Source organism: Ptiloglossa arizonensis, chromosome 9 (assembly GCF_051014685.1).
Source record: "Ptiloglossa arizonensis isolate GNS036 chromosome 9, iyPtiAriz1_principal, whole genome shotgun sequence".
In the NCBI taxonomy this organism is placed as follows: Eukaryota; Metazoa; Arthropoda; class Insecta; order Hymenoptera; family Colletidae; genus Ptiloglossa; species Ptiloglossa arizonensis.
In genome coordinates this window covers 15,035,011-15,060,024 of record NC_135056.1, presented here as the reverse complement: position 1 = coordinate 15,060,024, position 25,014 = coordinate 15,035,011, and the positions used below count along the sequence as shown (strand labels likewise).

The following is a 25,014-nucleotide window of genomic DNA, read 5'->3' as shown; positions in this document are numbered from 1 at the left end:
TTTTATTATCTTTATATTATTAGGTACATCTTGTATTTACAATACTAATAATGATAAAGTATTACAAACTCATATAAGTTACTACTTCGAGTCAGAACATTAAAGAGAGAATTTCTGTTATACAAAAGCAATTTCCTATTGATTGTACTTATCTTTCTATAATAAATAATACATATTTTATTGTAAGTGATCATGCTTTTTTATACTGCGCAAACTCTTTGTATATGTCATGAGATCAAACTATAATACAATGATCTATTATATGCTTAACAAAATTATACATCCGAAATCATCGTGAACTTTTATGTTACATAGAATTCACATTTTCACGCTATGTCAACATCCCTGAAGTCTTTTACGCCTTTAGGCCGTACAGATAAAACTATGCGAGCACCACTTTTATTCCATTTGACTTTAAGTAATACACAACATCCTTTTTCTATATGTAACAGAATATACTATAAAATAGCTGAAATAATTATGTCATTATTACAACATACGAATATACGTACCAAGTTGACCTCGTTCGTGAGCAGCAGCCAATTGATTAACAACACATCTTTCTACTTCGTATTTGATAGAACGAGCACCGTAATGAGTATCGTATCCATTTGTTAAAACTGAAAGAACTTCTTTATCCCACTTTAACTCTATGAGATGTCTTTCTTTCGCGCGCGCTGCCCAAGCACTTAATTCTTTGGCTACTAATTGTATAAGCTCAGATTGGGAAAAGGGTAGAAAATAAACGATTTCATTTATTCTGCCTAAAAACTCATCACGTCGGAAATGATTTTTCAATATGGGTTGTACCTGTGAAATAATCAAGGTTTTAAACCAAGTAAATTGCAATATACTTCCAAAAGATATATTGAAGAAATGAATGCACACCACTTCATCTTTAAATTTACGAGATATTTCAATGCGCTCTGAGATCTGATCCTCACTGGAATTTTTATCAAACCTTTGATTTAAAACACGTGAAGCTTCTTCTCGAAGTTGTATCGCATGTTCAGCAATTACTTCACTCGCTAAATTCGATGTCATTATAAAGGTTGCACTTTTACATACAATCGTTTTTCCTTTGCCATCTGTAAGTCTTCCCTGAAAAGAATTAAAAACGACTGTTTAATACATAGACTTTTGGTATAATATATAAATATTCAATACCAAAAGTAATAATACTTCGTCAAAAAGTTGCAATAGAACTGTTAGTATGTCAGGATGAGCTTTGTCAACCTCATCAAATAATACAACAGCATTTGGACACTTTTTCAGAAGTTTTGTTAATTGTCCACCATCGTCATGACCCACATACCTAACCGAAAAAATTAAATTGAAATAATATTTCCATATGTAATTATATACTTTATACAATATAAATATGATGTATACCCTGGTGGGGCTCCAATCAATTTAGCAACTTCGTGTTTCTCTTGATATTCGGACATATCCAATCGAATGAATCCATCTTGTTTATTTTTATGAATGTATGCAGCTAACTGCTTAGCTAATTCAGTCTTTCCAATTCCTGATGAACCTAAGAATAGGAATACTAATGGATGTTCTTCATCTATCCAACCATTCTCTTTTCTCCTGATAGCTGCAGTTATACAAAATTTTTTAAAATTTTAATTTATTTCTGTATTATTTATTTACGGAATAAAGTAAATCGTACTAGATGCCACAATTGATATTGCTCCCTCTTGCCCAACAATATATTGTTTCAAACGTTGTTCTAATGGAAATCTACGACGTTCTTCAATTTCCTGTTCAAAATATTTGATAAAAACGTGGATAAAATAATATTGTCTAGAAATCAAAGCTAAACTTTAAATATGTGTACTTTTTCCTTCATCGTTTCTTCATATCTCTTAGTATATTTTGTAAGCATTTCTTTAATTTCATTATCATTAGCATAATCTATGGCACGATAACCAGAAGCACTTTCTAATGTTGGATTTGCTCCTCCATCTAATAATTCTTTTACACCAGCTTTTGAGTCTATCAGTGTAGCATAGTGCAATGGTGTAAAACCTTTGAAAGTAGCTGAAATATTCAAACGGTCCGAAAATTCTTCTTCCCTTATCATGAGTGCTATAAATTAAAAAAAATATATAGGCAATAATATGATTAATTACACTATACTATCTATATTATATAAAATTTTAACCATTATAATATTATTTAATTGAGTTAATTTCTGTGTGTAAGCTTTACCGTCTAAAGAATTTATTCCTTTTTCTCTAGCAGTTCTGTGAATATTAGTAAATTCATCTGCTGCGTTAACATCAGCACCTTTTTTTAATAACAGTTTTATTACATCTATGTTATTGTTAATAGCAGCAACATGTAATGCTGTCCAACCAAATGTATGACGGGCATTTATATCAACACCAGTTTTTAAAATCTACAAATGAAAATTTTATCAACTATTGTCTATATAATATAATAGTCTTTGTACTTACCTTTTCTAATTCAGGAATATCGCCATATTGTACAGCTTGAAAAAACTGCCTTTCTATTAAAAAATAATGAATTCTTATAAATTGCTATTCATTTATGTATAATTTACAGCATAACTATATTTATTTAGAGGTAAATTTAAAATAAGAAATACCTACCCTTTTTAAGATTTGATGCTTTGCAAAGGGTTACAGTTAAACCAAAGCCACTTAATATAAATCCTAAATTTTTATATTTTCTTTCATAATTAACGTCATATTTATTAAATACTATTTTTGGTTTAGTTAATATAGGGCGAACTTGTTTTAACACAAACATGTGTAATAATTTGTATAATGGATAAATATGTTTTTCCAATTTCCAATAAAGTTGTGTATAACCTTTACCACTTTCAAAGAGCACATTTTTGGCATCACTAAATTTCCGAACATTCGATTTACTTAACAAAGTCTTTGAATTTTTTTTGTACTTTACGTCTAAATAAAATCGCAAATTACACAAACGCGACATTTCATAAAAATTTGACAAATAATACGTATATGTTCAACATGTGACTTCTTGAGAATTACAGTGTTTGTTACTAACTTATCGATGATTAAAATCATTGAATGATTGCCAATAGTTATTATATCGATACAATTTACATTATATGCACACCTTTAATTTATCTATTCTACGTAAAGCATTAAGTATGTATCTCTTAATCGCTAATTTGTATTTTCAAAACTGTGCTTTTTATATTTACGTGTAATAGATAGCAATTTTATATAAACATAAGATTTGTGTAAATATAAAATATAGAAAATATTAACGATTTCAATGAAAATACGGTATACAATTTTCTTTGTAAATAAAAATCGTTTTAATTACTTATATCCTGATCACTAGAGTCCAGGGATCGTCGTAAAATAAGTATTTCTAGAACAAACGATTCGCGTACGATTATGACATTTGAAATTTCGTTTCACGGCCAACATATTGACGTATCAACCAATCATTCCCATTCGCGATGTATACTATATATAAATTCGAAATCCTTCAAAAAAGTATATAAGGAATATAATAAAAAATCATCGTTGCGATCCTACTTCATTTACAGATCTGGTAATTTACTTCTGGTAACTTGTCCATTATATTGATCCGTTACTTTCGATCCTTCGAGAGAGAGGAAGATTCCAATTGCGCATAATTCCAGAATGTTCCAGGCAACCTACCGACCAATAGGAGTTGTATACCGCAGCGCCATGATTGGCGAATTTGCAGCAGAAGTTAGCAGAAGAAAGTAATCACAGTCACCGTGTGGAGGGCATTTCGTTCAGTCTATTGCGTGATTGGAGCTAGAATCAAAGGGTTCGTGAATTCAACGTTCACGTTAATTTGCAAACACATATTCATCTTTTTCTGAGGATAAACATCGAATTTACGGTCTAAGATCGTTAATTTAATCAGTGTCGTGAAGAAAACGTCGAAACAGTCTATCAGCCATGGCTGCTATGTCCGTGATCGGAATCGACTTCGGCAACGAGAGCTGTTACGTAGGCGTAGCACGCGCGGGAGGCATTGAAACTATAACTAACGATTACAGTCTTCGAAGCACACCGTAAGTTTTCTTTATTCGAATAATCATATTCTAATTATTTAAGTAACATTGCGAAATACCGGTGCGCACCGGTCCTCGAGTACACACAGTCTTTCGCGAATCTTCCAATGGAAATTTATATGAAAAAATCTAGCACGGAATAAAAACAACAAATATTTGAGTGTTAAATAAATCAAATGGTGAATTTGGAAGAAATTATTTGATCATTGCCATTTATGTCTGAACCGTTTTGTCTATTTAGGTATCACGCTTACTTTCACATGACTAAGAAGTACAAAAAAGTACATAGCGTAGTTGTGATCGATGAGCTATTTTTCACTTAGGCTTTATTTAAAATTTGATTTGTTTGTTTAAGAAAGAATCCACAAACAATTTACATAATAATATTTTTTAGTGAATGTACTATTGACATCAAACGCTAATTTAATAATTTTCTATTCTCTATGCAAAGAACAAAGGAATTGTTACATGACTTCAATTAAAAAGAAATTATTTGAAAATTAGAAACTCATTTTATATGTTTTAGCATATTAATTACGTTTGTCAACTGGGTAGAAAGAAACTTACAACATTTGTTCTATTTACTTGTCTCACATGATAGCATAAAAATATCCCCATTATATAAATGAAAATATACAAAAATTGTAATGTAGAAAATATTAAATTATTTTTATTAATTATAAGCTGTTAAAACACTAGAAATTTGTATATATTTTATTATCTTTGCTATTATATATATTATTAAATTTCTTTGCTACTATATACATTATTAAATTTCTTTGCTATTATATACAATTTAAGTAACAATTCTAATACATTAAGTTACACATAAAAAGTGACTTTGTATTGATTTTTTAATCAAATAATTTTATGACCTTGAATATCTTGTAAAATTTTGTAATGGTTATATTTATGAATAACCTTCTAATGTAATATACACTGAGTGCTGATAAAATCAATGTAGGTGTAGTTTTAAGATGACCTGCATTTTAGAAGTAATATGTACTTGTGTACATAGTAAGTTAATTATTGATTTATATATGTTAATCTAATATAAAATCAGTTTTATGCTTTTAATAGTTTGTAAGTTTCATTTTTCCATATATTTTATTTATATTAGAACTAATGGAAATAATTATCAACTTTAGATCATACGTGGCCTTCAGTAGGAAAAATCGAATTCTTGGTGTAGCAGCCAGAAATCAAATGGTAACCAATATGAAAAACACTATTTATGGGTTCAAAAGGTTACTGGGTCGAAAGTATAATGACTCACAAGTACAGCAAGAGCTTCAGATGTTACCTTTTAAGGTAACTCAGCAAACAGATGGAAATATTGGTATACATGTAAGTTTTTAATGCAGAACTACTTTTTTGTGAATGGTTCTTCATATCAAATACTAAATACAAATTATGGCTGTGGTAATATTATTTTAATGACAATGAACATATTAAAAGAAAATTTTGTAATCGTTTTGTCATTTTATGCCATTTGATTATTGAGGAACTACATACATAATGTATTACGCCATTAATGTTCTTTTTAATGTGACTGAATTCAATAGTAATCTGGGCATTTTGCCAAGTTTCTCACATTTATGGAGACTCATATCTTATTTATATCTCTTTAGAGCAGTTAAAACATGATGAATCATATTGCCTGTAATTTATAGCTTGTAATAATTATAATAGAAGTTGTTTACATTTGTTCATAAATTTTAGGTGCAATACTTGGGAGAAGAACACATTTTTTCACCTGAACAAATAACTGCAATGTTATTTACAAAATTAAAAGATGTATCTGAAGTTGTTCTTCGGACTGTTGTTAATGATTGTGTTATTTCTGTTCCTTCTTATTACACGCAATCTGAACGTCTGGCACTGCTGGATGCTGCAAGAATTGCAAATTTAAATGTTCTTAGATTATTTAATGAAACAACCGCTACTGCTTTATGCTATGGTATTTACAAACGAGATTTGCCAGCGCCTGATGCACCTCCAAGAAATGTAGTCTTTGTTGATTTTGGATATGCTAGCTTACAAGTAAGCATTTGTGCATTCCACAAAGGAAAATTGAAGGTGAGTCATAATTTTAAATTAACCTAATGCTCTATATCCTAGAATTAAATAATTAAAACATGAAAATCTGTTTCATGAATATTGTTTGTAGATGTTAGCAAGTGCTGCTGACAGTCAATTAGGTGGCAGAGATATAGATGCTATTTTAGCAGAACACTTCTGTAAAGACTTTCAGACACGTTACAATATTGATACACGCGCCAATCCACGTGCATATTTAAGGTTATTAGGAGAAGTAGAAAAGTTGAAGAAGCAAATGTCAGCCAATTCTACAAATCTTCCACTTAATATTGAATGTTTCATTGACGAGAAAGATGTACATGGTAGCATGAAACGAGCAGATATGGAACAAATGTGTGTGCATTTATTTCAACGCGTGGTGCATACTTTAAGGCAATGCTTTAAAGATTCTAGTAAGTTTTATTTTTAATTATATGTTATTGAAATTTCCATAGTAGATATTTTGGATAAATCTATAAGAAAGCAAATCTTTTAACTTGTAATACTGTTTATAGAGCTAGCATTGAATGACATTCACTCAGTTGAACTAGCAGGAGGTTCTAGTCGCATTCCTGCTCTTAAAAAAGTGGTACAGGATGTCTTTGGTCATACTATATCTACAACATTGAATCAAGATGAAGCTGTTGCTCGTGGATGCGCGCTTCAATGTGCAATGTTGAGTCCTGCAGTAAGAGTCCGTGAATTCGCAGTTACTGATATTCAACCATATCCAGTGAAATTAACATGGGATGCTGCTACTCCAGGAGAAGAAGGGTACATTTAATTTGCATTTTATATGTAATAATTAGTCACATTTAACTAAATACATTCTTCTGAGATCTATATTTATTATTTTAGTGAAATGGAGGTATTTGGATACAATCATCCTATACCATACTCAAAGATATTAACGTTTTATCGTTCAAGCTCATTTACACTCACTGCTAGTTACACCACTCCACCAACGCATTATCGTCAAAGTCGTATTGGTATATATTTATTTTTGACTTCCTAGTAGTTCATAGTATTCTTTTATAACTGACAATATTGTTTATAGGTGTATTTGTAATAAGAAATGTAAAACCAACACCAGAAGGAGAATCTTCGAAAGTAAAAGTGAAAGTAAGGGTAAATCTGAATGGAATCTTTACTGTTGCTTCAGCAGTACTTGTTGAAAAACGTGAACTTACACAACAAGAAAAAGAAGATGAAGAAAAGCAGCAACAACCACAGCAAAATAAAATGGATGTTGAACAACAACCAGATAAAAAGGATAAGCCCGATCAAGAAGCACAGGCCAATGAACCACCAGCACCTGAGGTATGCATATTCGTGTTTTATTTTATTTTTTAAGAAACAAGTATGCACATGTAAAACTGTTTTAAATTAGCTTATATGTAATAGTAGTAATATTTGCTTTATATGTTCATATGAGTATACTAGTTATATTTATTTAATATAACCCTCCTTTGACTAAATAATAATACAAGATCTACTACTGTTAAACTGATCTTACTAAAAAAGCACCTAACACTTAAGCAAAACATCAGATACCATCAATCCATTCTATTTAAAACTAATTTTTAAAGAAGTACAAAATTCATATGTTTATGAGTGTCTGGTGCATGACTATGTGAGTTTATTGTGGTTTAGGTGAGCATGGATAAAACACGACGGAACTCAGATGCTGATGATGGTGGAAGAGGTACGAAGGGTTGTGCCCCTTCCTACTCTACCAGGCTTCTCTCTTGGATCATCTCGGTACGCGACACACTATCATTACTTGGACCCATATGCATATATTGAAACATATGCAATGATTTCTGACTTTCGCCTTAGATGATTGTGTTATTGTAATTCGTAATAACTACACGAATATCTTTTTATATGTAACGGTGACATAGATCTTTTATTTCTTTCATCACGTCAGCATCGTCAGTCATCTGTTAGATCATTGTGGTGACTGACTGTGTAAAGTTCTAATATCCTGCATGATTGTAATAATCACATGCAAAAATTTAACTCTGCAAGACCTCCATATCTGATATCTGCTCCTGCCCTGTTAAAAAAGGAAAAAATTACTATATTAAAAAGATAAACGTGTAAAATAGTATAATAACTTCATTTTTTTTTTCTTTTCTCATTTTTTTAAAAATTCAAATGCTTAGCTAAATTAGTCGGATGTAAAAGTATAAAAACGTAAGTGTATAATGCAATTTGTGCTTCACTTGTAGAAGCTTGTTATTTATTGTAGTTCTTTTAGTGCATGATATTTAGTTATATTCAAGATTTTTAAGTCTGTATCGATTTCTTCTGCAAACTCAGCTAACTGTAGCAATATTATGAAAAAACTAACCAAATTAAAGTAGTTAATTCTAATCAGCTAGAAATTGATATGTCAAGATATATACATATACATATACATACATACATACACATATATGTATGTGTGTGTGTGTATATATACATATATATATATATATATATATTTGCTGTTGATATATATAGATACAAGATATGCATAATTCTATTCTATAATAATGTATCTTAATGCATATGGGTCCAAGGTACAGCTGTGTCACGTCGTGCTGTCTGTCTTTGCTCTGTTATTCTTTTCACTGGGTAGCAGAAGGAAAAGAGACAGTATGTTTAGTAATGAAATAATTATTAACACTTTAAAGTTGTAAAGGCAGGCAATGCGGTTCGGTTTTTGATTTGTACAAATCATGACAATAATTTTAATCATATTTTGTATGTGCATATATATTTATTTTTAAACACTATGAAAACTTAAGATTAGATTCCTTCATTTATTTTTATCATCACCTGACTTCCAATTTATACATATGTATTTTGGCTCAAATATTTCTTTTATTAATATATGGTACTGTTATCTTCGTTTTATATGTTGTGTAGTTATAAGTAATGTTCGTGCCTTCGTTTTTAAAACAAAATTTAGTGCATATTTGGACATATAATAAAATACGATACGATTAATGTAGTGTATATTTGTTTTAAGAATTTCTGTTTTTCAGTATGGATTCATGTTTGAACTTCGTATTTTATCGTATACGTTATTGCCTATAATCGTTAAAAATACATATAAATAAAAGCAAGAAATAATTTTTTAATAATTTTTCTTAAAATTTTGATATATCATTATCTATCTAATAAATTTTATTCACGTTTAAAAAAAAATTGATGTAATGAGAGATTAAACATTTTGTATAGATGTTTTCCAATGTTAATACAAACGAGAATAAGTATATACCAGTATACTTTTTCGTAAATAAGCTTGTACTGATCTAAAAAAAGAAAGTCATACTTATTAATACGCACTTTGTATCATACTGTGTTTTTTAGACCGAAGACAAAGGTGATGAAGGTAAAAGTAAAAAGAAAGTTCCTGTTCATACTATTGATTTACCAGTGGAATCATATGCATGTGGACTTCCTCAACACGAGTTGAATGCAGCATTGGAGAAAGAGGTATGTTATAATTATGGTGATATTCGTATATTTTTTAACTGGGTCATCATATATCAGTTTATACTTTGTATTATAGTGTCAAATGATTGCTGAAGATCGACAAGAAAAAGAACGCGTTGATGCTCGCAACGCATTAGAAGAATATGTTTATGATTTACGTAGTAAATTATTAGCAGAAGATCAATTGGCCGCATATATTACAGAAGCGGACAATGAAGCTCTTTGTCGTATGTTACGCGAAACTGAAGATTGGCTTTATGAAGAAGGTGAAGATTGTCAACGACAAGTTTATTCAGAATGTTTAACACGCCTTAAAGTAAGTCACATTTTTTTCTGTCCAGTATATAACTAAATATATTTCATCTTTGAAACTTGAAATTACGTATTTCTTAATAGTCAAAAGGTGAACCAATCAAAGAAAAGCAACAAGAATTCGAAAATAATAGTCGTGCATTAGAAGAATTAGACGAAGCGTTAAATTTAGGGATAGTAAGGATAAATTTCATAAAAGGAGCCCGTGAAAGGAATGACGAAGAATATGCCCACTTCACAGAAGAGGAAATAAAGAAGGCTCAAAAAACGATACAAGAAATGCGGTCATGGTTTGATGAAAAAAGCATACTTCTTGCCAATACAGCTCGCACACAAGAACCACCAATTACTGTAGCTGAAATACGTGCAAAAGAACAGGTATTAAACGTGTATAATATAAAATACTTAATCACTTTTGTCAATTATGTTATTCATTCGTTTCGTGTTTACTTTATAGGCATTAGATAGTGTTCTACTACCAATTCTAAATAAAACAAAACCTAAAGTCGAAGTTCCAAAGGAAGAAAAATCGAAAGATAATAAAACTGCTGAAGATCAGAAAAACGATCAAAATAGTCAAGGCGATGGTAACGACCCTCAGCCTAATCAACAGCAACACCCGGAAGAAAAGATGGACGTTGAGTAACAGTCATCTTATTTTATAAGTTTTAATAATATTAAATCTATTATGATTAAAATAATGAAAATTATTTCATCATAAAAGTCATCCTTATCATGTCACAAAAGCACCTGAAAAGTTTTAGTTAGCACATGCGATTGTTTTTTCTTTTCCTTTCACTGTTATTGATATTGATAAGTTGACCTATTTAAGAACAAAGTGTCACAAAGTATATTAAAAATTGAAGAATTTCTTAGATTTTGTAGATCACAATAAGAGAAGTGTGCAGCATTTATTTTACATTTAATTAATTTGATGAACATTATTTCATTTAAATAAATATTGATATTTAAAAAATTTACACGTAATTAAGAATACAAGATAAAATTTCATTATAGTGTTATCATTTCTTGATTTGAGTTTTAAAATCAGAAAGTTAAACATTTTTTCTTTACACTTGTATATTTTTCATTTTGTTTTTCTCTGAAAAATAAACAGATAAACTTGTATGGTACTTAATGAAGTACTATTGAACGGTGTTTGTGACAGAATACGTCGCTCTATTTTTTGAAAAATATATAGTTCTATCATTCTCTCTAATATTTAATTAAAAAATTTTTCAACTTTTAATATACTTATGAGAAAAAGTGTAACAAAATTTTTATTAGTGGAACACTCTAAAGAAATCTCTGTTAGTAGAAAGATTGAATACTTTGCGACCTATAATATTTAGGACAAATGCTAAGTTAGAACTAATGACTAAATTAAATTGTGAAGTAGTTAATATTGCTGGCGATCTTATGTATTTAATAATACAGTAAGCATTCATTCCAACACTTTCCAAGGCCGACAGCAAGATATTCTGTCACACAAACTTTTGTTGCATTTACAATACTTAAATAAATTAATATCTCATTAATTAAACTTATTTAGCTTGTTCTAGAATTTGCTTTGCAGTACCATCAGTGGCGTCTATAATGATGCAACAGATTTAAATTATGTACATTTTATGATACAAGTATTGTCAAGTTTTGATGACATGAAATTTCTAAAAACAAAATTATAGTTAGATATATTGTTGTACATAATTCGTAGCCTTTCATAAAGGAAAAATATTCCCCCTTTTGAATTATATTTCATGCCGTACAATAGAAATAATTGAAAGTGTATCAACGTTTAGAGAAAGCATTTTTTTTTAAGTCCATATAATTTCGCTAAGGTACTGTTTCTCATTGGTATTAAATCAATGCTATTATTACCTTGTATATTAATCACAATTCATCTGTTATATTTATTCTATATAGAAAGAAGAAAAATTAAGTAAATGCTGCTATTCAGTGTCATTAGGGGCGAATTTATATTAAGCGTCTTGTAATAGTTTTTTCATTTGTTTTATATTATCTAAAAGTTATTTCCATAACTATGTTAAAAAAATATAAAAATCATCAGCCTAAAACTATAAATATTATAAATTCGTCCCTGATTGTCGTAGTACTGTGATTATAAAGGGCACTGCAATTAATTTGTCCATCTGGTATTATATATATTGAGGCACTATAAAACAATCTATTGCAAAATTTATCAGAATATAAAATATGTGATGGAATTCCATTCTACATAGATGAATGTATGTTACAAAGTTTGTGTTGTACAATATGCAAGTTTTGTGTGGGAATGTCTTTGCGTTTTTATTTAGCTATTATATTGCAGTAGCTAATGCAGTACAGGTTTATGCGCCATCTACATATTTCACAGTAGTCAATAAAAAAAATATTACCTAATATTGACAAAGAAGTATGTGAATTGCAGAATGTAATGCAAAATGATGTAACATTCTTCTTTCAATAAGTATATACGAATAAATGTGTTATCAAGAAGGTGTACTTAATTACATACATGTACGAAACACAAACAAGGGGTTAATCTCATTTCGTTTGCGTCTTTGACTGGTCGTTGAAATATGCACGATATGCTCCCAGGACCACGTATAACCTGACTATCGCAACTCCAGCTGAATATACATTGCTTGGCATATAATTCAGCCCTAATAAATTTAAAATGTATAAAAATTGGTTCCATTTAAAACTAAATAATTAGATTCGTAAATATATATTTGTATATGTATATTATATTGTGTTTAATATATGTGTGTTGTGTGCTGTGTGTGGTACATGCGCACACTTACACACGCACATATATATTACACATTACATTTATATACATTATAAAGCATGCTAATCAATAACCAATGAAATGAATATATGATGTAATCTATTGAGTAATTTATGTATGCTACATTCCAGTTTACAGCCTATAATTGTTAAAATTACATATAAATAAAAGTAAGAAATCATTTTTTAAGCATTTTTCTTGAAATTTTTGTATCTTGTAAAAAATTCTTGTCGTAAAGTTTAAACATCTTATATACATACATAGATGTTTCCCAATCTTTATGTAAAAGAGAAAAAGTATGCGCTCGTAAACTTTTTCAGAAACAAACTTGTACTGATTAACATCAAAAGAATAAGTTACAATTACTAATATGTGTTTCGTATTATACTATATTTTTTAGATTAACGACGAGAGTGAAACGAGTAAAGGTAAAAAGAAAATTCCTGTTTGTACTATTGAGTTATCAATGAAATCGTATGAATGTGGACTTCAACGCGACGTAGATGCCGCATTAGGAAAAAGGTATGTTATATTTGTTGCGATATTTGTACATTTCTTGACTAGGTTATGGGAGTAGATTTCGTGAAAAAAGCCAATAAAAGGGATGATGATGAAAATGTCCACTTAACACGGAAAGAAATAAAGAATGTTGCATGCAATAACCACCAATTACTATAGCCAAAATACAAAAAAAATAGGTACTGAAGTGAATATTATAAAATATTTTAATCACCTTTGTCAATTATATTACTCATTTTTTCGTTTTTACTTGATAAAACCGAACTCCAAACAAAAAATAATAAAACTGCTGATCAGAAGTATATCCAAAATAGTCAAAACGATGGTAACCATTGGCTAATTAATGATACCCTCCAAGAAGAAATGATGGATATTGAATAATATCCATTTCATTTCATGTTTTAATATGATTAAATCTGTCATGTTTAAAACAGTGAAAATTATTTCATCATACAAGTTATCTATATTATGTCACAAAGCATTTGAAAAGTTTTAATCAGCATATGAAATTAGTTTTTCTTTTATTTTCCTTTCACTGTTATTGATGTTAATAAGTTCACTTATTTGAGAACAAAATGTCATTACTTCAAGTATATAAAAAATTTAAGAACTTCTTGTTATTAGGAGCAAATTTATATTAAATATTTTTATAATAGTTTTTCATATTTTTATTGTTGTCTAAAAGTTATTCTCATAATTTTATTAAAGGGGTATGAAAATCATTAATCTAAACTACAAATATTGTAAATTTGCTCTTGATTATTGTAGTACTCTGATTATAAAATGCAATGCAATTCACTTATCCATTCAGAATTATACATATTGAGACACTATAAGACAATCTATTATAAAACTTAACTAAGTGTAAAATAAAACATGTGATATTATTTTATTTTCCATACGTAAATGTATGTTATAAAGTTTATACTATGCATGCTGTATAAATATGCAAGGTTTGTGTGGGAATGTCTTTGCATTTTTATTTAGCAATTATATTGCATTAATTGATACAGTAGGTTTACATTTACATATTTCACAATATTCAATAAAAAAAAATATTGCTTAGCATTGACAAAATATGTGAATTGCAGAATGTAATGCAAGATCTAACATTCTTCTTGCAATAAGTATACACAAATAAATGAGTTACAAAGAAGGTGTACATAATTACATACATGTATGAAATGCAAGCAAAGGGTTAATCCCGTTTTGTTTGCGTCTTAGATTGGTCATCAAAGTATGCACGATATATAAAAGCTCCCAATGCCACATGTAACACAAGTATTGCAATTCCAGCTGAATATACGTTACTTGGCACATGATTTAGTCCCAATAAACCTAAAATGTAAAATGTTTAAAATTAAAATACCTAAGTAATTAAATTCTAAAATATATATTTGTGTATGTTCAAATAAAGTATGCTAATCAATAATTAATGAAATGAGTATATGATGTAATCTATTGACTAATTTATGTATGGTACATTCCTATTAATCAAATGTTACATCACTAATGTACATAAAATTCAAAAAGTATTAAATTAAAAAAAGAAAAGAAAATGAAAAGATGTAACTTTCAAGTAATAAAAAGAATTATTTACAATTAATTTTTGTGTAAGTGTATACATAAATCATATGGATCTTTAATACTTTCCTTAAATGGTGATAAGTTCAGTATTTTATTGATATCGAACGTTAGAATAATATATATGTGTTGCAAGCAACAAAAGTGTTATGCAGAAGAATTAAATATTAATATAATAATGTTGGCTGTTTTCATACCATCAAAAATAAAAATCTTGCTAGTAAAAAATGACACAACAGGTAAGGCTATGATTACTACACAATGAAATAATACTGTTTTGAAGACCTGTAGCTCTGGCAATTCCTGAAAATGAAATAACACTTTAAAAATACTTACAAATTGAAATATATAATATTTGTAATAACACTAAAAGAAGTAAAAATCACATGCCTTTACACTTGACATGATGTAAGTATAACTGACAACTTTTTACAGTAATTTCAATTTTACTCAGTATGGTTCAATTGTGATAAATATTTAATGAAAGTTACTGTTGTATATGTATATTACATATTACTAATAATTGCGTAGTATAATTCAACACTTATTCAACAGACATTGCAAATGGATAGTATTAAAACTCATATAGGTAGCTATGTAAAAAATTAATTTCTATTTTTGTACACTATATTAAATAACGTAATATGTGTAATTGTATATAAATTTGATATAATATTATATAATAAGAAATTAACCGTTTTATATTCAAATATATTAAATAATTGTTTTACAAAAGAATATAGTAAATCTCATACACTAATTGACTCAAGAATATATGAGGTTATGTTATTCGGCTTAGTACACCATAAACTCCGCTAGGGACGTCACATGTGCATGGTTCTTCTCATTGGAGATTTTGCCAGGTTTCGTACTGGGTTAAAAAGATTGTCACACTTCGTAGTATATTTTATTTATGGATAGTGGTGGAAGAGCATTGTCGGTACGTCTACATTGACTCATCCGCTTGTTTATAGAAATAAGGATAAAATATAATAATACGCTGTAGCAATACGTGTTGCTGGTGAGATATTCTTATCAATCCGTCTAATTATGGGATGTTGTTATAGCTTCTGTAAGGAGGAGAGCGGCCCGCAGGTAATACGATTGGATAAAATTATTATATTTGTTGTTTGCTTACTGTTTTTAAACTTTAACTTATCGCATGTCATTAGATATGTATTTTAAAACTATGAACTTTTATCATGGTTCCGCCTATTCGAGGAATATAAATTTAGAATAATCTAGACACACAGTTTCTCTCCATAAAAGTTTTAAAAAACTCATACTGTATTTTTCATTGCATTTGAATTAATTAAAATTTGTAATTAAAAAAAAAAATCTTTTTATATAGAGTGGAGAAGTAAATGAAAGGACACACTTGTTGGTAGACCCTGTCAGTAATAATACAAATATACCTAGAGTACATAGGTATGTTATATATATATATATATATATATATATATATATACACCTATATATGTTATATATATATATATGTATTACACTTGACATGTATATATATGTATATATATATATGTATATATAAAACAAAAAAATATATATGTTTTTTATTGTTTATTAAGTGAGACTTTATAAAGCTTCTTTGCTTCTTTTTTCTTCCAGCGATGATTATGTTAACCAATATGCAAGTTCTGCACCCAAGAAGACAGACGAGCAAAGCGCATTAAGTAGAATTTTACACGAAACAGCAGCGTGAGTGTTTCTTTGTCTTTGTTGGGTTTTATGTTTGTGTTGCATTTTTGTATCTATTTTTATAATAGCATGATGGAACTAATAAAATAGGAATTAATAATCACTAATAAATTTTGTCTCAGTAATGTGATAGATGTTGGAGCATTAGATTCACATAATTTGGAGCAGCATGAATACATGGATAGATCACGTGCGTATTCTAAACGCATAGAAACTGGAGGAGTTAAAGTCCCTGATAGTACATCTTGCCTATTAAAAGATATCCCTGATTCAGAAAGAATATTAACAGCTGAGCCTCTTGCTCCTGATGATCATGAATTGGTAAATAAAAATTTGATACAAATATATACAAGTAAGCTTTAATACTTTCTTAAATAATTATTTACATTATATTTACAGATTAATAACATGCTTATTAAAGCTGTGACAGCATTAGAAGATGTAAAAGTTGAGCATAAAGAGGACTTAGTAGTTCCTTTCTTATCGTGATCTTGCAGTATTTCTTCAGCAGGATTATAACTACATTCTGCTTGAGTGAAATTCTTGAAATACATGATATTAAAAACCATACATCTTTTCAAGATCAATTTTCAGAAGTTGAGGTACTATTTCTTAATAACAACATCCTAATGGTTGGAGAGTTTCTAAACATGCTAGATTATTTTTAAATACAGCAAGCTACAATATTTAAAAAAAATAAGTTTCTGTTGAAAAGTATTGAATTTGTTAATGCTTTTCTGTAACTTATATACAATATTGTAAAAATCTAATCCATTTTATTACATTTCACTTATAACTAGAATGCATTAAAGAACAAGTACGTATCGAAGGTATAGATCTACAATTTTTCGTATGTTTGTTGAAAAATTAATTTCTTTTACGTTAGTAAAAAATGTTTTCAGTTTTCTATCATTACTATATAAAAATTTCTATTCATTTCTAGTAAAATGTTTAATGTACATTAAAAATTATCGAAATTGATTAGATAACAAACAGTTACAGTTACAGTTACAGTTACAGTTACAGTTACAGTTACAGTTACAGTTACAGTTACAGTTACAGTTACAGTTACAGTTACAGTTACAGTTACAGTTACAGTTACAGTTACAGTTACAGTTACAGTTACAGTTACAGTTACAGTTACAGTTACAGTTACAGTTACAGTTACAGTTACAGTTACAGTTACAGTTACAGTTACAGTTACAGTTACAGTTACAGTTACAGTTACAGTTACAGTTACAGTTACAGTTACAGTTACAGTTACAGTTACAGTTACAGTTACAGTTACAGTTACAGTTACAGTTACAGTTACAGTTACAGTTACAGTTACAGTTACAGTTACAGTTACAGTTACAGTTACAGTTACAGTTACAGTTACAGTTACAGTTACAGTTACAGTTACAGTTACAGTTACAGTTACAGTTACAGTTACAGTTACAGTTACAATTACATTACAATTACATTACAATTACATTACAATTACATTACAATTACATTACAATTACATTACAATTACATTACAATTACATTACAATTACATTACAATTACATTACAATTACATTACAATTACATTACAATTACAGCAACAGTGAACAGTCAGACATGGTTCGAATATTCCACATTATCTATATTAAACTGTATTTTTTTAATTAACATCATATTTTAATGTTTGTTACATTTACATTACTAAAAAATGTTTTTATAATGTTAAGAGGAAACACAAACTCTTAATACAGATAAACATTTGTGATAGTTATACATCTATTCATTGTTTTATTAATATTGTATTATGTAATAATCGCGATGTTCTTTGTGCACATTTTGCATCAAAATTTGTTAAGTTATATTTTTTTTTAACTGTGTTAATTGTTGCATTTTTTCCATCTTTTATTCACCTATGCATAATATAACGAACTGAAAGTTAATTATAATTACATATTATTTTGTGAATAAAGACAAATTACATTACATGAAAATGGTTATATAAGCAATAAATGGTGGTTAAAAATTGTATGAATTATATTTATGTTATTAACCAGAAATTACTGTAATTGTAAAAATGAGCTAACTTGTTATAAAAATACTATACAAATTTTTAAACAATATCAGTGCTTTTAGATGTACTGTATTTTAGAGACTATAATCATATTAAAGGTTTTATTTCTACTTTATATCTTTTATACGTTATAATTGCACATTACAAGAATTAGTACCTTTTAAATTATTTTAGTAATTAAAGATATTTTTATAAATCATGAGTAAATGTGGAAGTATTTATATTTTACAGGAAAATTCTCGATTATTTAAAAGTTTTAGGAAGTAAGCAATTGCTGAAATAAAAAATTTATACGAAAATCCAAATGTTGATCATTATACTGATTTAGTTTGAGATATTTTCCAATAATCTTAATCAAAATAAAAATATAAAAATATTTTTATGATATTATACTGACATATTAATTTTATCCATATTCATTGTGTATTACTTACTGCATTTCTGAAGTGTATATACATAATACAATTTTGTATTATGATTTTGAAGGTACTAACAATTATACTGTTTAGAAAGCAAATTTAAGGAAAAAAAAACCCAAGGTGCATAGATGTGTTAATTTCTTTTTATTTATTAAAATATCATGTGTAAAATATCATTGGTTATATTGTACATTTAAGAAAAACACCATGTATTTCAAAGAAAAATATTTAAGTTGTAGGCTATTTGAATCAACGAATATAATTCAGGTATATTATTTTTGTTTCTTATATCAAAATTGTAAAATAATGGATACACACATAAAAGCGTACATATCCATGATATTATATTTAGACATGTATATATTGTGTAAACGGAGAATATAAGAAGTTACATAAAGATGGCAAAGAGTATTCAATTATTTAAATTAAAATACTGACGGTTAAAAACAATTAGTCTTGGTAACGATGGTTGTTTCTTTACACGAACACCAAAATGTGTAATACGCAACTGTTAGTCAGAAATCTAACAACAGAGTAGTTGAACAGAATTCAGTCATTGTAAAGAAATCATAGACACTCGGACAAACAGTAACTACGTCATATATTTCATATACCTATTTTCTCTTATGTGTTAATATATACAATCTGTGGTATAATTTAAAAGTTAACAAAATTCAATTAGCTCTTACGGTAATAAATTAGTTTAATGTCAAAGATCACAACGTTTGAAAGAATAAAACAGAATAACAGAGGAGACCTAGAAAAATATTGAAATTAATTTATTTTGATACCATTTAATTGAAAATATTAACAATACTGTAATAACTATGATTTTAAAACGTTTTGTATTAATGTCTTATTGGATAAATTTTAATATCAAAGGGAAATAGATCACTTAGTTTATATTTTTTAAACACTTATTAATTTTAGCAATTAAGAGTGAGAAAATTGTAGGAATCACCAGAGAGTATTTATGGATTGTGTAATAGTGGATAGATTTAAAAAGAAGCGGGAAGTAAACCGTGAGGAACGCGCGAAGTTTGACGAGAGCGCGGGAAGCCAGTAGTGGGGATAAGTCAAGCCAGTAGATTGGTTAGGCGCGTCGTGGAGCGGAGGGGCATCGACCGGTCTGGCATCGGGCTGCTATCGGACTGGCAGGTCCCCCCGTTCAGTGCCACCAATACACAAGAGCCGAGGACTCTCTATCGCCGACCATTGGTCCTCAATTTGCCGACCAATCATTGGGAAAGTGCCCACGAAAATATCCAATGTAAGTCCACAAATTATCAAACATCAGCGGGGTACGCGTACGGCCGCGCACGGTTGCACGATTAACCGTGTTTTCGTTTCGTGAGTTGTTTCAAGTGCGAACTCGTCTCTTCTCGACGTTGAAAAAGCCTTTCTGCACGGCCATGTTTGTCAAGATGAGCGTTTCTCGTCCGAAATTCGCGTCGTTCGATGGCGAGTACGTCGCGTTCCGTGTACTGCATAGTCGGCTCATCTTTCGTTTCGTATCTCCGCACGTTAAACATCATGAGGATACGAGGTTAATCATGCCACCAAGAACAGGATGCAATATCCTTCAGAAACGATTTCTACTCGACAGAAGGTGATGATTGCTGTCTGGCCTCGATTCTCTGTCCCACGTATCTAACGTTCCGCACGTGGGCCCTTAGACCCCAATGTGCTGGCCACGTTGGCGATCTTTATCAATGATTCAGAACCGCGAATTGCGTTTCACGAAACTGATAGTTCCCTTGAAAATCTAACCTTTTAATCCGGTGTACAGAAACTTTATTTTTATTCATCTGTGTTCTACCGAACAAAGACAATTTTTGTACATGATTCATATTATTATGTACAATGTAGTCGTATGTGTATATGAAATCGTACTTGTGTGTGCGTGCGATCATTTGTGGATTGACTTAAACCATTGACTTTGTATGATAAAATCAACTTATTTTTTCTCAATGAGGGGTTTTGTATTCTTGAACTTAGCATTCGATGTTAAGGCATTGCTACTTTGTTGTAACACAATGTCTTCTGTTTAGAAATAAAAAGAACTTACAATGGAACAACTGGGAGAAGGACAGGCAGTTGTGGTCGGTAGTGCCGGTGGAACTGTTCAAGTTGTCCAAATGGGTCAAGGAGGTCAAGCAATGATGTTGCCACAAGCTATACAAGTGGCTGCGCCTAATGGACAAATACAAGTTGTTCCAGTGTCCAGTTTAACTAGTACAGGTCAACAGATCGTAATTCAACAACCGCAAACACCACAAATCATTCAAACTCCTGATGGGCAAACATACATTTATCAACCAGTTCAATTAGAAGGCCAAGTTCAGCAAGCACAACCCACAGGTATGATAATTAACTAATTGTACATTAATTTTGTTATAAAGTTCATGTTTCAATTTTACCACCATTTGTAGTAATTAATATCAATGGAAATCTTATGCAAATTGCTGGAACAACGTCACAAACAACAACCACTGCTGCAACTACAACACCCGTGCAACCTCTGGCAAGTCCAACTGCAGCAGCATCTCAGGCAGGAAACATTGTCATGGTACTATTAGAATGTCTCTTTCACTTACATAGTCTGTGTATACATATTATACTGACTTGTAGTGATTATGGAGCAACATTATTGTCAATAAAATACCTTCTTATTTCAATGTTTTCATACTTAAATTTTAATTACATTTTATTAAGAAATATATATATAATTTATCGATGCTCAAATATTCTATTTATATTTGCAAAGTTTGTATTAATTTGTGGTTTTCTTAGCAAAATTGAACAAGGTATTGTTTTAATTTTTGATCCTTAGATGGTGCCTGGAAATAGTGGACAAACACAATTTCAAAGGGTAGCGTTACCTAATGCAGAAGTGTTTGAAGAAGAACCTTTATATGTAAATGCTAAGCAGTACAGACGTATATTGAAACGTCGTCAGGCCCGTGCTAAATTAGAAGCAGAAGGAAAAATACCCAAGGAGAGACCAGTAAGTTGATTTTGTTACCATTTACTTAAAATTATAGTTTTACATTTGCTTTTGCACTTATTGTTATTACATTTTTATTGATTTAATTTTCTGTTCTAGAAATACCTCCATGAGTCTCGTCATCGACATGCAATGAACAGAATTCGCGGCGAAGGAGGTCGTTTCCATTCTGGCCAAGTAAAGAAGCGAAAGTAAGTCTCCATATATACCTTATTATTTCAATTGTTTTCTCTACAAAGCAAGCACGGTGTCTCATTCATTATTTTACGCATATAAGAGTGTAATGGTTCCAGTAGAACGAATGAAAACTCCATGATTACCCAGCACATCACAACATCGACCAGCACCAATACCGTTCGTACTATAGCAATAGCAGCAGCAAACGTAGGTGTTCAGTATCACGACACAGATAATATGGCCTCCACCATTGTCATCGAAGTAAGTGCAAATACTTAATATTTTTCGTAGTAAAAAGCAGCAATAAATGGTTCATAAGACAGTTCTGCTAACATACATACTTTTTAAACATCTCTTACAGAAACCAGGTATACCTCTTCAGGATATGATTTCTGAAGATGATATTGTTACCTCGAACAGTCGCTTAATGTAGATATATATTTAAATTGGATGGGATAGGGTAATATAATAAGTGAAACAGGAAAACGTGTCAGTGATGAAATCCTACTGATATTTGCGATAGTCTTCAAAGGACATTTTGTAAATAATATTCATTTTGACAGGAGGTATAATGCAAGCATAGTTTTTGTGGACAAGAAGCTGTGAAGAGTTATCGAAGTTGTATATAATATGATTATAAAAGGGTTTAAGTCTTATATTTTTTTAGCTTTTCTTTGCATATAGCCTAATACATACTTGATAATATTATTGCATAGTATCATGTCGCGGTACAACGGAAAACTGAATTAAAATTGAATATTTCATATTATATTCTGTCAAAAGAAAGATGTATTGCAATTTAGTTGTAATTAACCCAAATATCTAGTGTACATACAAGGCTTGCAGTGTAACATATCGGATATAAGATTTTAATGTTTGTAAAATTTCATACAACGTACGTATCGCTACATTGGATCGAGAGACTGAATTATAATTTATTATTACGTGCTGGGTACCATTTATAGAGTAGATTTTATAAATGAATTAATCTTAACTTCCATTGCAATGGTGAACTAGGACAATGCAGAGTGTGTGTGTGCACCAACAAGACTTTTTGTACAATTTTGAGTGCGAGTACAATTAATTTAATCTAATGAAAAGCTTTATGGGAAATAGTTAATTGTTAAGAATATATTGTAAGAAATTGCTCGTATTTCGTGGCAGTGGCTTATTGTAAATAATGTGTTTGATCTTAAAATGTTAATTCTTTTGATCGTTTGAGATGTAACATTTATGTATCCAAATAGTTATTGAAATATTTCAAAATTGATTCTACTAAATAATTATTTTTTATGTGTTTAATTGTAGATGTTTAAAGATTTTTTGAAAATTAATTCACATTTCATTCTGAAATGTACATAGACGAGTACTAATATTTTTCTTCGTCGAATATTTCTGAATCTTACGATATATTCCACACGTATAAATATACAGTACCTTCTTTCGTAAATGGACGGATAAACAGATAGGAAGGAATTTCACATTCACAAGGATCTATTTTGTAAAACGGGTCTGCAACAAATCAGGCTTGTAAATAATTGTAAAACTATAAATTTAAGATTTACACGAAGTATAATAAGTATACTGTGTCCAGTGTGAATGTGAACGATTGTAAAATAATAGTTAAGTCTTATGAGAATAGGAAATAATATATTTGTAATGGAACTAAGTATGAATAAGCAAAACGGCACGAGTTGTGTTTTGTAATAATTTATATTTGGTGATTTAATTAGCGTATCCCTTTACCTATACTTTCATTACTTTACAAAGGTTTTTTTTTTTTAAGTAATTCTCTTGCAAGAGTATATACATTTAAGATAGTTTTTTTTTTGTTTTTCAAGTTCCATTCAAACATTTTGTATACGTATGTTCTCTTATTTTCTACAAAAAGAAATCAAAGTACGTTAGATGGAAGTGCAATTTTCTTTCCTGCTAAAATTTGAGAACATTCAGACTGAGGGCTGTCGGGTCCTTTAACGTATATATTCGGTTCGATCGGTAAAGGTGCTCCTAGCAGACATTCTTCTATTATTTTATTTCCCGTAGCATCGATTGTAGCATTGTATTCTGAATCACCAGTTCTAAAATGGGTAAATAATTTTCAAATACATTCATTTATATGGATAAGTGTTCTAAACATTGTGAAAGCTATGGTAAAGATGTTTCTATAGTGTAAGTTATGTACATAATTGTCAAAGCATTCTATAAACGAGAATGAAAAAAAAAATATTACGTAACGTTATTTACAATACACTGCTTAAAATAATTGCAAGATGACATTCAAATGACTTCTTCGTAAAATAAATACTATAAAAGTTTCAACATGTTGTACGAGTTAAATGTTCAGTAAGAAAACATTGCTTCAAATAAGCGAGAGGTCAAGTTTATGGACCGTCCAGGAGAATGGGCTAAATTTTTAAACTCGAGGAAATGTCAATTTTCACTGAACGCGTAACTCATTTACCATATTATAGCTTTCAAACGGTTACTTACCTTTCGAGCACTAAAGTTATTTAAATTGGTCAGCCAATTATTTTAAGTAATGTATTAAGTACATAAAATATCTATCATTCTTAATACATGATTCGTTTTCCTGAATTGGTCATAACAGTGGCCCTCTAATTGTTTCGAGCAATGTATCTATACTTTTGAATAAATTTTCATCGCTTATTACGAAACGAATTTTATCGTGTTTTCGATGCATTGCAATTAACATCAAGAGGAAAATGTTAACAGTGCGATTTAATTTCTTACCTGATACGAAGGATGTCTCTTTCTTTTTCACTTGGTATTAAATTATCTAG

The 25,014-nt window shown here is 29.6% G+C and overlaps 5 protein-coding genes and 1 long non-coding RNA gene across 13 annotated transcripts; 3 read left to right on the top strand and 3 right to left on the bottom strand.

The window, feature by feature from the left end:
- LOC143150849 (mitochondrial disaggregase) lies at window positions 1-3,719 on the bottom strand. Its single transcript, XM_076319368.1, has 10 exons — window positions 2,622-3,719; window positions 2,466-2,518; window positions 2,218-2,407; window positions 1,844-2,094; window positions 1,676-1,766; window positions 1,393-1,600; window positions 1,183-1,315; window positions 889-1,101; window positions 513-810; window positions 1-439 (listed from the first exon to the last, which is right to left on the bottom strand). The coding sequence occupies exons 1-10, from the start codon at window positions 2,971-2,973 to the stop codon at window positions 327-329; spliced, it is 1,902 nt and encodes a 633-aa protein (XP_076175483.1). The 5' UTR covers window positions 2,974-3,719; the 3' UTR covers window positions 1-326.
- A 9-nt stretch (window positions 3,720-3,728) lies between these two features.
- Window positions 3,729-10,715, top strand: Hsc70cb (heat shock protein 70Cb). Of its 2 annotated transcripts, XM_076319366.1 has the most exons (12): window positions 3,729-4,063; window positions 5,212-5,410; window positions 5,786-6,142; window positions 6,234-6,555; window positions 6,658-6,916; window positions 7,001-7,131; window positions 7,200-7,462; window positions 7,796-7,903; window positions 9,506-9,631; window positions 9,708-9,947; window positions 10,028-10,321; window positions 10,401-10,715. In XM_076319366.1, the coding sequence occupies exons 1-12, from the start codon at window positions 3,948-3,950 to the stop codon at window positions 10,587-10,589; spliced, it is 2,604 nt and encodes an 867-aa protein (XP_076175481.1). In that variant the 5' UTR covers window positions 3,729-3,947; the 3' UTR covers window positions 10,590-10,715. The 2 variants fall into 2 exon arrangements, with proteins under 2 accessions (XP_076175481.1, XP_076175482.1); XM_076319367.1 differs by lacking the exon at window positions 7,796-7,903 and having other exon boundaries at window positions 3,730-4,063.
- Window positions 5,130-12,923, bottom strand: LOC143150852 (uncharacterized). The gene is made up of 2 exons (XR_012993194.1): window positions 12,459-12,923; window positions 5,130-6,180 (listed from the first exon to the last, which is right to left on the bottom strand). It is a non-coding gene; the product is annotated as an uncharacterized LOC143150852 (long non-coding RNA).
- LOC143150851 (vacuolar ATPase assembly integral membrane protein VMA21 homolog) lies at window positions 6,957-15,560 on the bottom strand. Of its 2 annotated transcripts, none has more exons than XM_076319373.1 (4): window positions 15,228-15,556; window positions 15,035-15,140; window positions 14,429-14,591; window positions 6,957-8,201 (listed from the first exon to the last, which is right to left on the bottom strand). In XM_076319373.1, exons 1-3 carry the CDS (start codon window positions 15,240-15,242, stop codon window positions 14,452-14,454), a joined length of 261 nt encoding a protein of 86 aa, XP_076175488.1. In that variant the 5' UTR covers window positions 15,243-15,556; the 3' UTR covers window positions 6,957-8,201; window positions 14,429-14,451. The 2 variants fall into 2 exon arrangements, with proteins under 2 accessions (XP_076175488.1, XP_076175489.1); XM_076319374.1 differs by lacking the exon at window positions 6,957-8,201 and adding an exon at window positions 12,469-12,606 and having other exon boundaries at window positions 15,228-15,560.
- On the top strand, window positions 10,862-17,120 carry Lamtor1 (Late endosomal/lysosomal adaptor, MAPK and MTOR activator 1). Of its 3 annotated transcripts, none has more exons than XM_076319370.1 (7): window positions 10,862-12,622; window positions 13,135-13,256; window positions 15,905-15,932; window positions 16,189-16,265; window positions 16,461-16,550; window positions 16,673-16,871; window positions 16,950-17,120. In XM_076319370.1, exons 2-7 carry the CDS (start codon window positions 13,201-13,203, stop codon window positions 17,037-17,039), a joined length of 540 nt encoding a protein of 179 aa, XP_076175485.1. In that variant the 5' UTR covers window positions 10,862-12,622; window positions 13,135-13,200; the 3' UTR covers window positions 17,040-17,120. The 3 variants fall into 3 exon arrangements, with proteins under 3 accessions (XP_076175485.1, XP_076175484.1, XP_076175486.1); XM_076319369.1 differs by having other exon boundaries at window positions 10,862-12,904; XM_076319371.1 differs by lacking the exons at window positions 10,862-12,622; window positions 13,135-13,256 and having other exon boundaries at window positions 15,784-15,932.
- Window positions 17,121-20,147: 3,027 nt separating this feature from the next.
- Nf-ya (nuclear factor Y-box A) lies at window positions 20,148-24,881 on the top strand. Of its 4 annotated transcripts, none has more exons than XM_076319722.1 (7): window positions 20,148-20,296; window positions 21,078-21,387; window positions 21,459-21,595; window positions 21,860-22,033; window positions 22,133-22,224; window positions 22,327-22,471; window positions 22,572-24,881. In XM_076319722.1, exons 2-7 carry the CDS (start codon window positions 21,096-21,098, stop codon window positions 22,641-22,643), a joined length of 912 nt encoding a protein of 303 aa, XP_076175837.1. In that variant the 5' UTR covers window positions 20,148-20,296; window positions 21,078-21,095; the 3' UTR covers window positions 22,644-24,881. The 4 variants fall into 4 exon arrangements, with proteins under 4 accessions (XP_076175837.1, XP_076175839.1, XP_076175838.1 ...); XM_076319724.1 differs by lacking the exon at window positions 20,148-20,296 and adding an exon at window positions 20,323-20,635 and having other exon boundaries at window positions 21,459-21,577; XM_076319723.1 differs by lacking the exon at window positions 20,148-20,296 and adding an exon at window positions 20,323-20,635 and having other exon boundaries at window positions 22,330-22,471.
- The last annotated feature ends 133 nt before the right edge of the window (window positions 24,882-25,014 follow it).

Coding starts and splice junctions, on each gene's coding strand:
- LOC143150851 (XM_076319374.1), bottom strand. Junction 14,592..15,034: donor CAAGATTTTTATTTTTGATG/GTATGAAAACAG, acceptor TTTACATTTTAG/GTTTATTGGGACTAAATCAT.
- Nf-ya (XM_076319722.1), top strand. CDS start 21,096: ATGGAACAACTGGGAGAAGGACAGGCAGTTGTGGTCGGTAGTGCCGGT. Junction 21,596..21,859: donor AGGCAGGAAACATTGTCATG/GTACTATTAGAA, acceptor TTTGATCCTTAG/ATGGTGCCTGGAAATAGTGG. Junction 22,472..22,571: donor CCTCCACCATTGTCATCGAA/GTAAGTGCAAAT, acceptor CATCTCTTACAG/AAACCAGGTATACCTCTTCA.
- Lamtor1 (XM_076319370.1), top strand. CDS start 13,201: ATGAAATCGTATGAATGTGGACTTCAACGCGACGTAGATGCCGCATTA. Junction 16,551..16,672: donor ATTTTACACGAAACAGCAGC/GTGAGTGTTTCT, acceptor ATTTTGTCTCAG/TAATGTGATAGATGTTGGAG. Junction 16,872..16,949: donor CTCCTGATGATCATGAATTG/GTAAATAAAAAT, acceptor TTATATTTACAG/ATTAATAACATGCTTATTAA.
- Hsc70cb (XM_076319366.1), top strand. CDS start 3,948: ATGGCTGCTATGTCCGTGATCGGAATCGACTTCGGCAACGAGAGCTGT. Junction 7,132..7,199: donor TTATCGTCAAAGTCGTATTG/GTATATATTTAT, acceptor TATTGTTTATAG/GTGTATTTGTAATAAGAAAT. Junction 7,463..7,795: donor ATGAACCACCAGCACCTGAG/GTATGCATATTC, acceptor ATTGTGGTTTAG/GTGAGCATGGATAAAACACG.
- LOC143150849 (XM_076319368.1), bottom strand. CDS start 2,973: ATGTCGCGTTTGTGTAATTTGCGATTTTATTTAGACGTAAAGTACAAA. Junction 2,408..2,465: donor ATATTCCTGAATTAGAAAAG/GTAAGTACAAAG, acceptor TTTCATTTGTAG/ATTTTAAAAACTGGTGTTGA. Junction 1,102..1,182: donor TATTGCAACTTTTTGACGAA/GTATTATTACTT, acceptor AATTCTTTTCAG/GGAAGACTTACAGATGGCAA.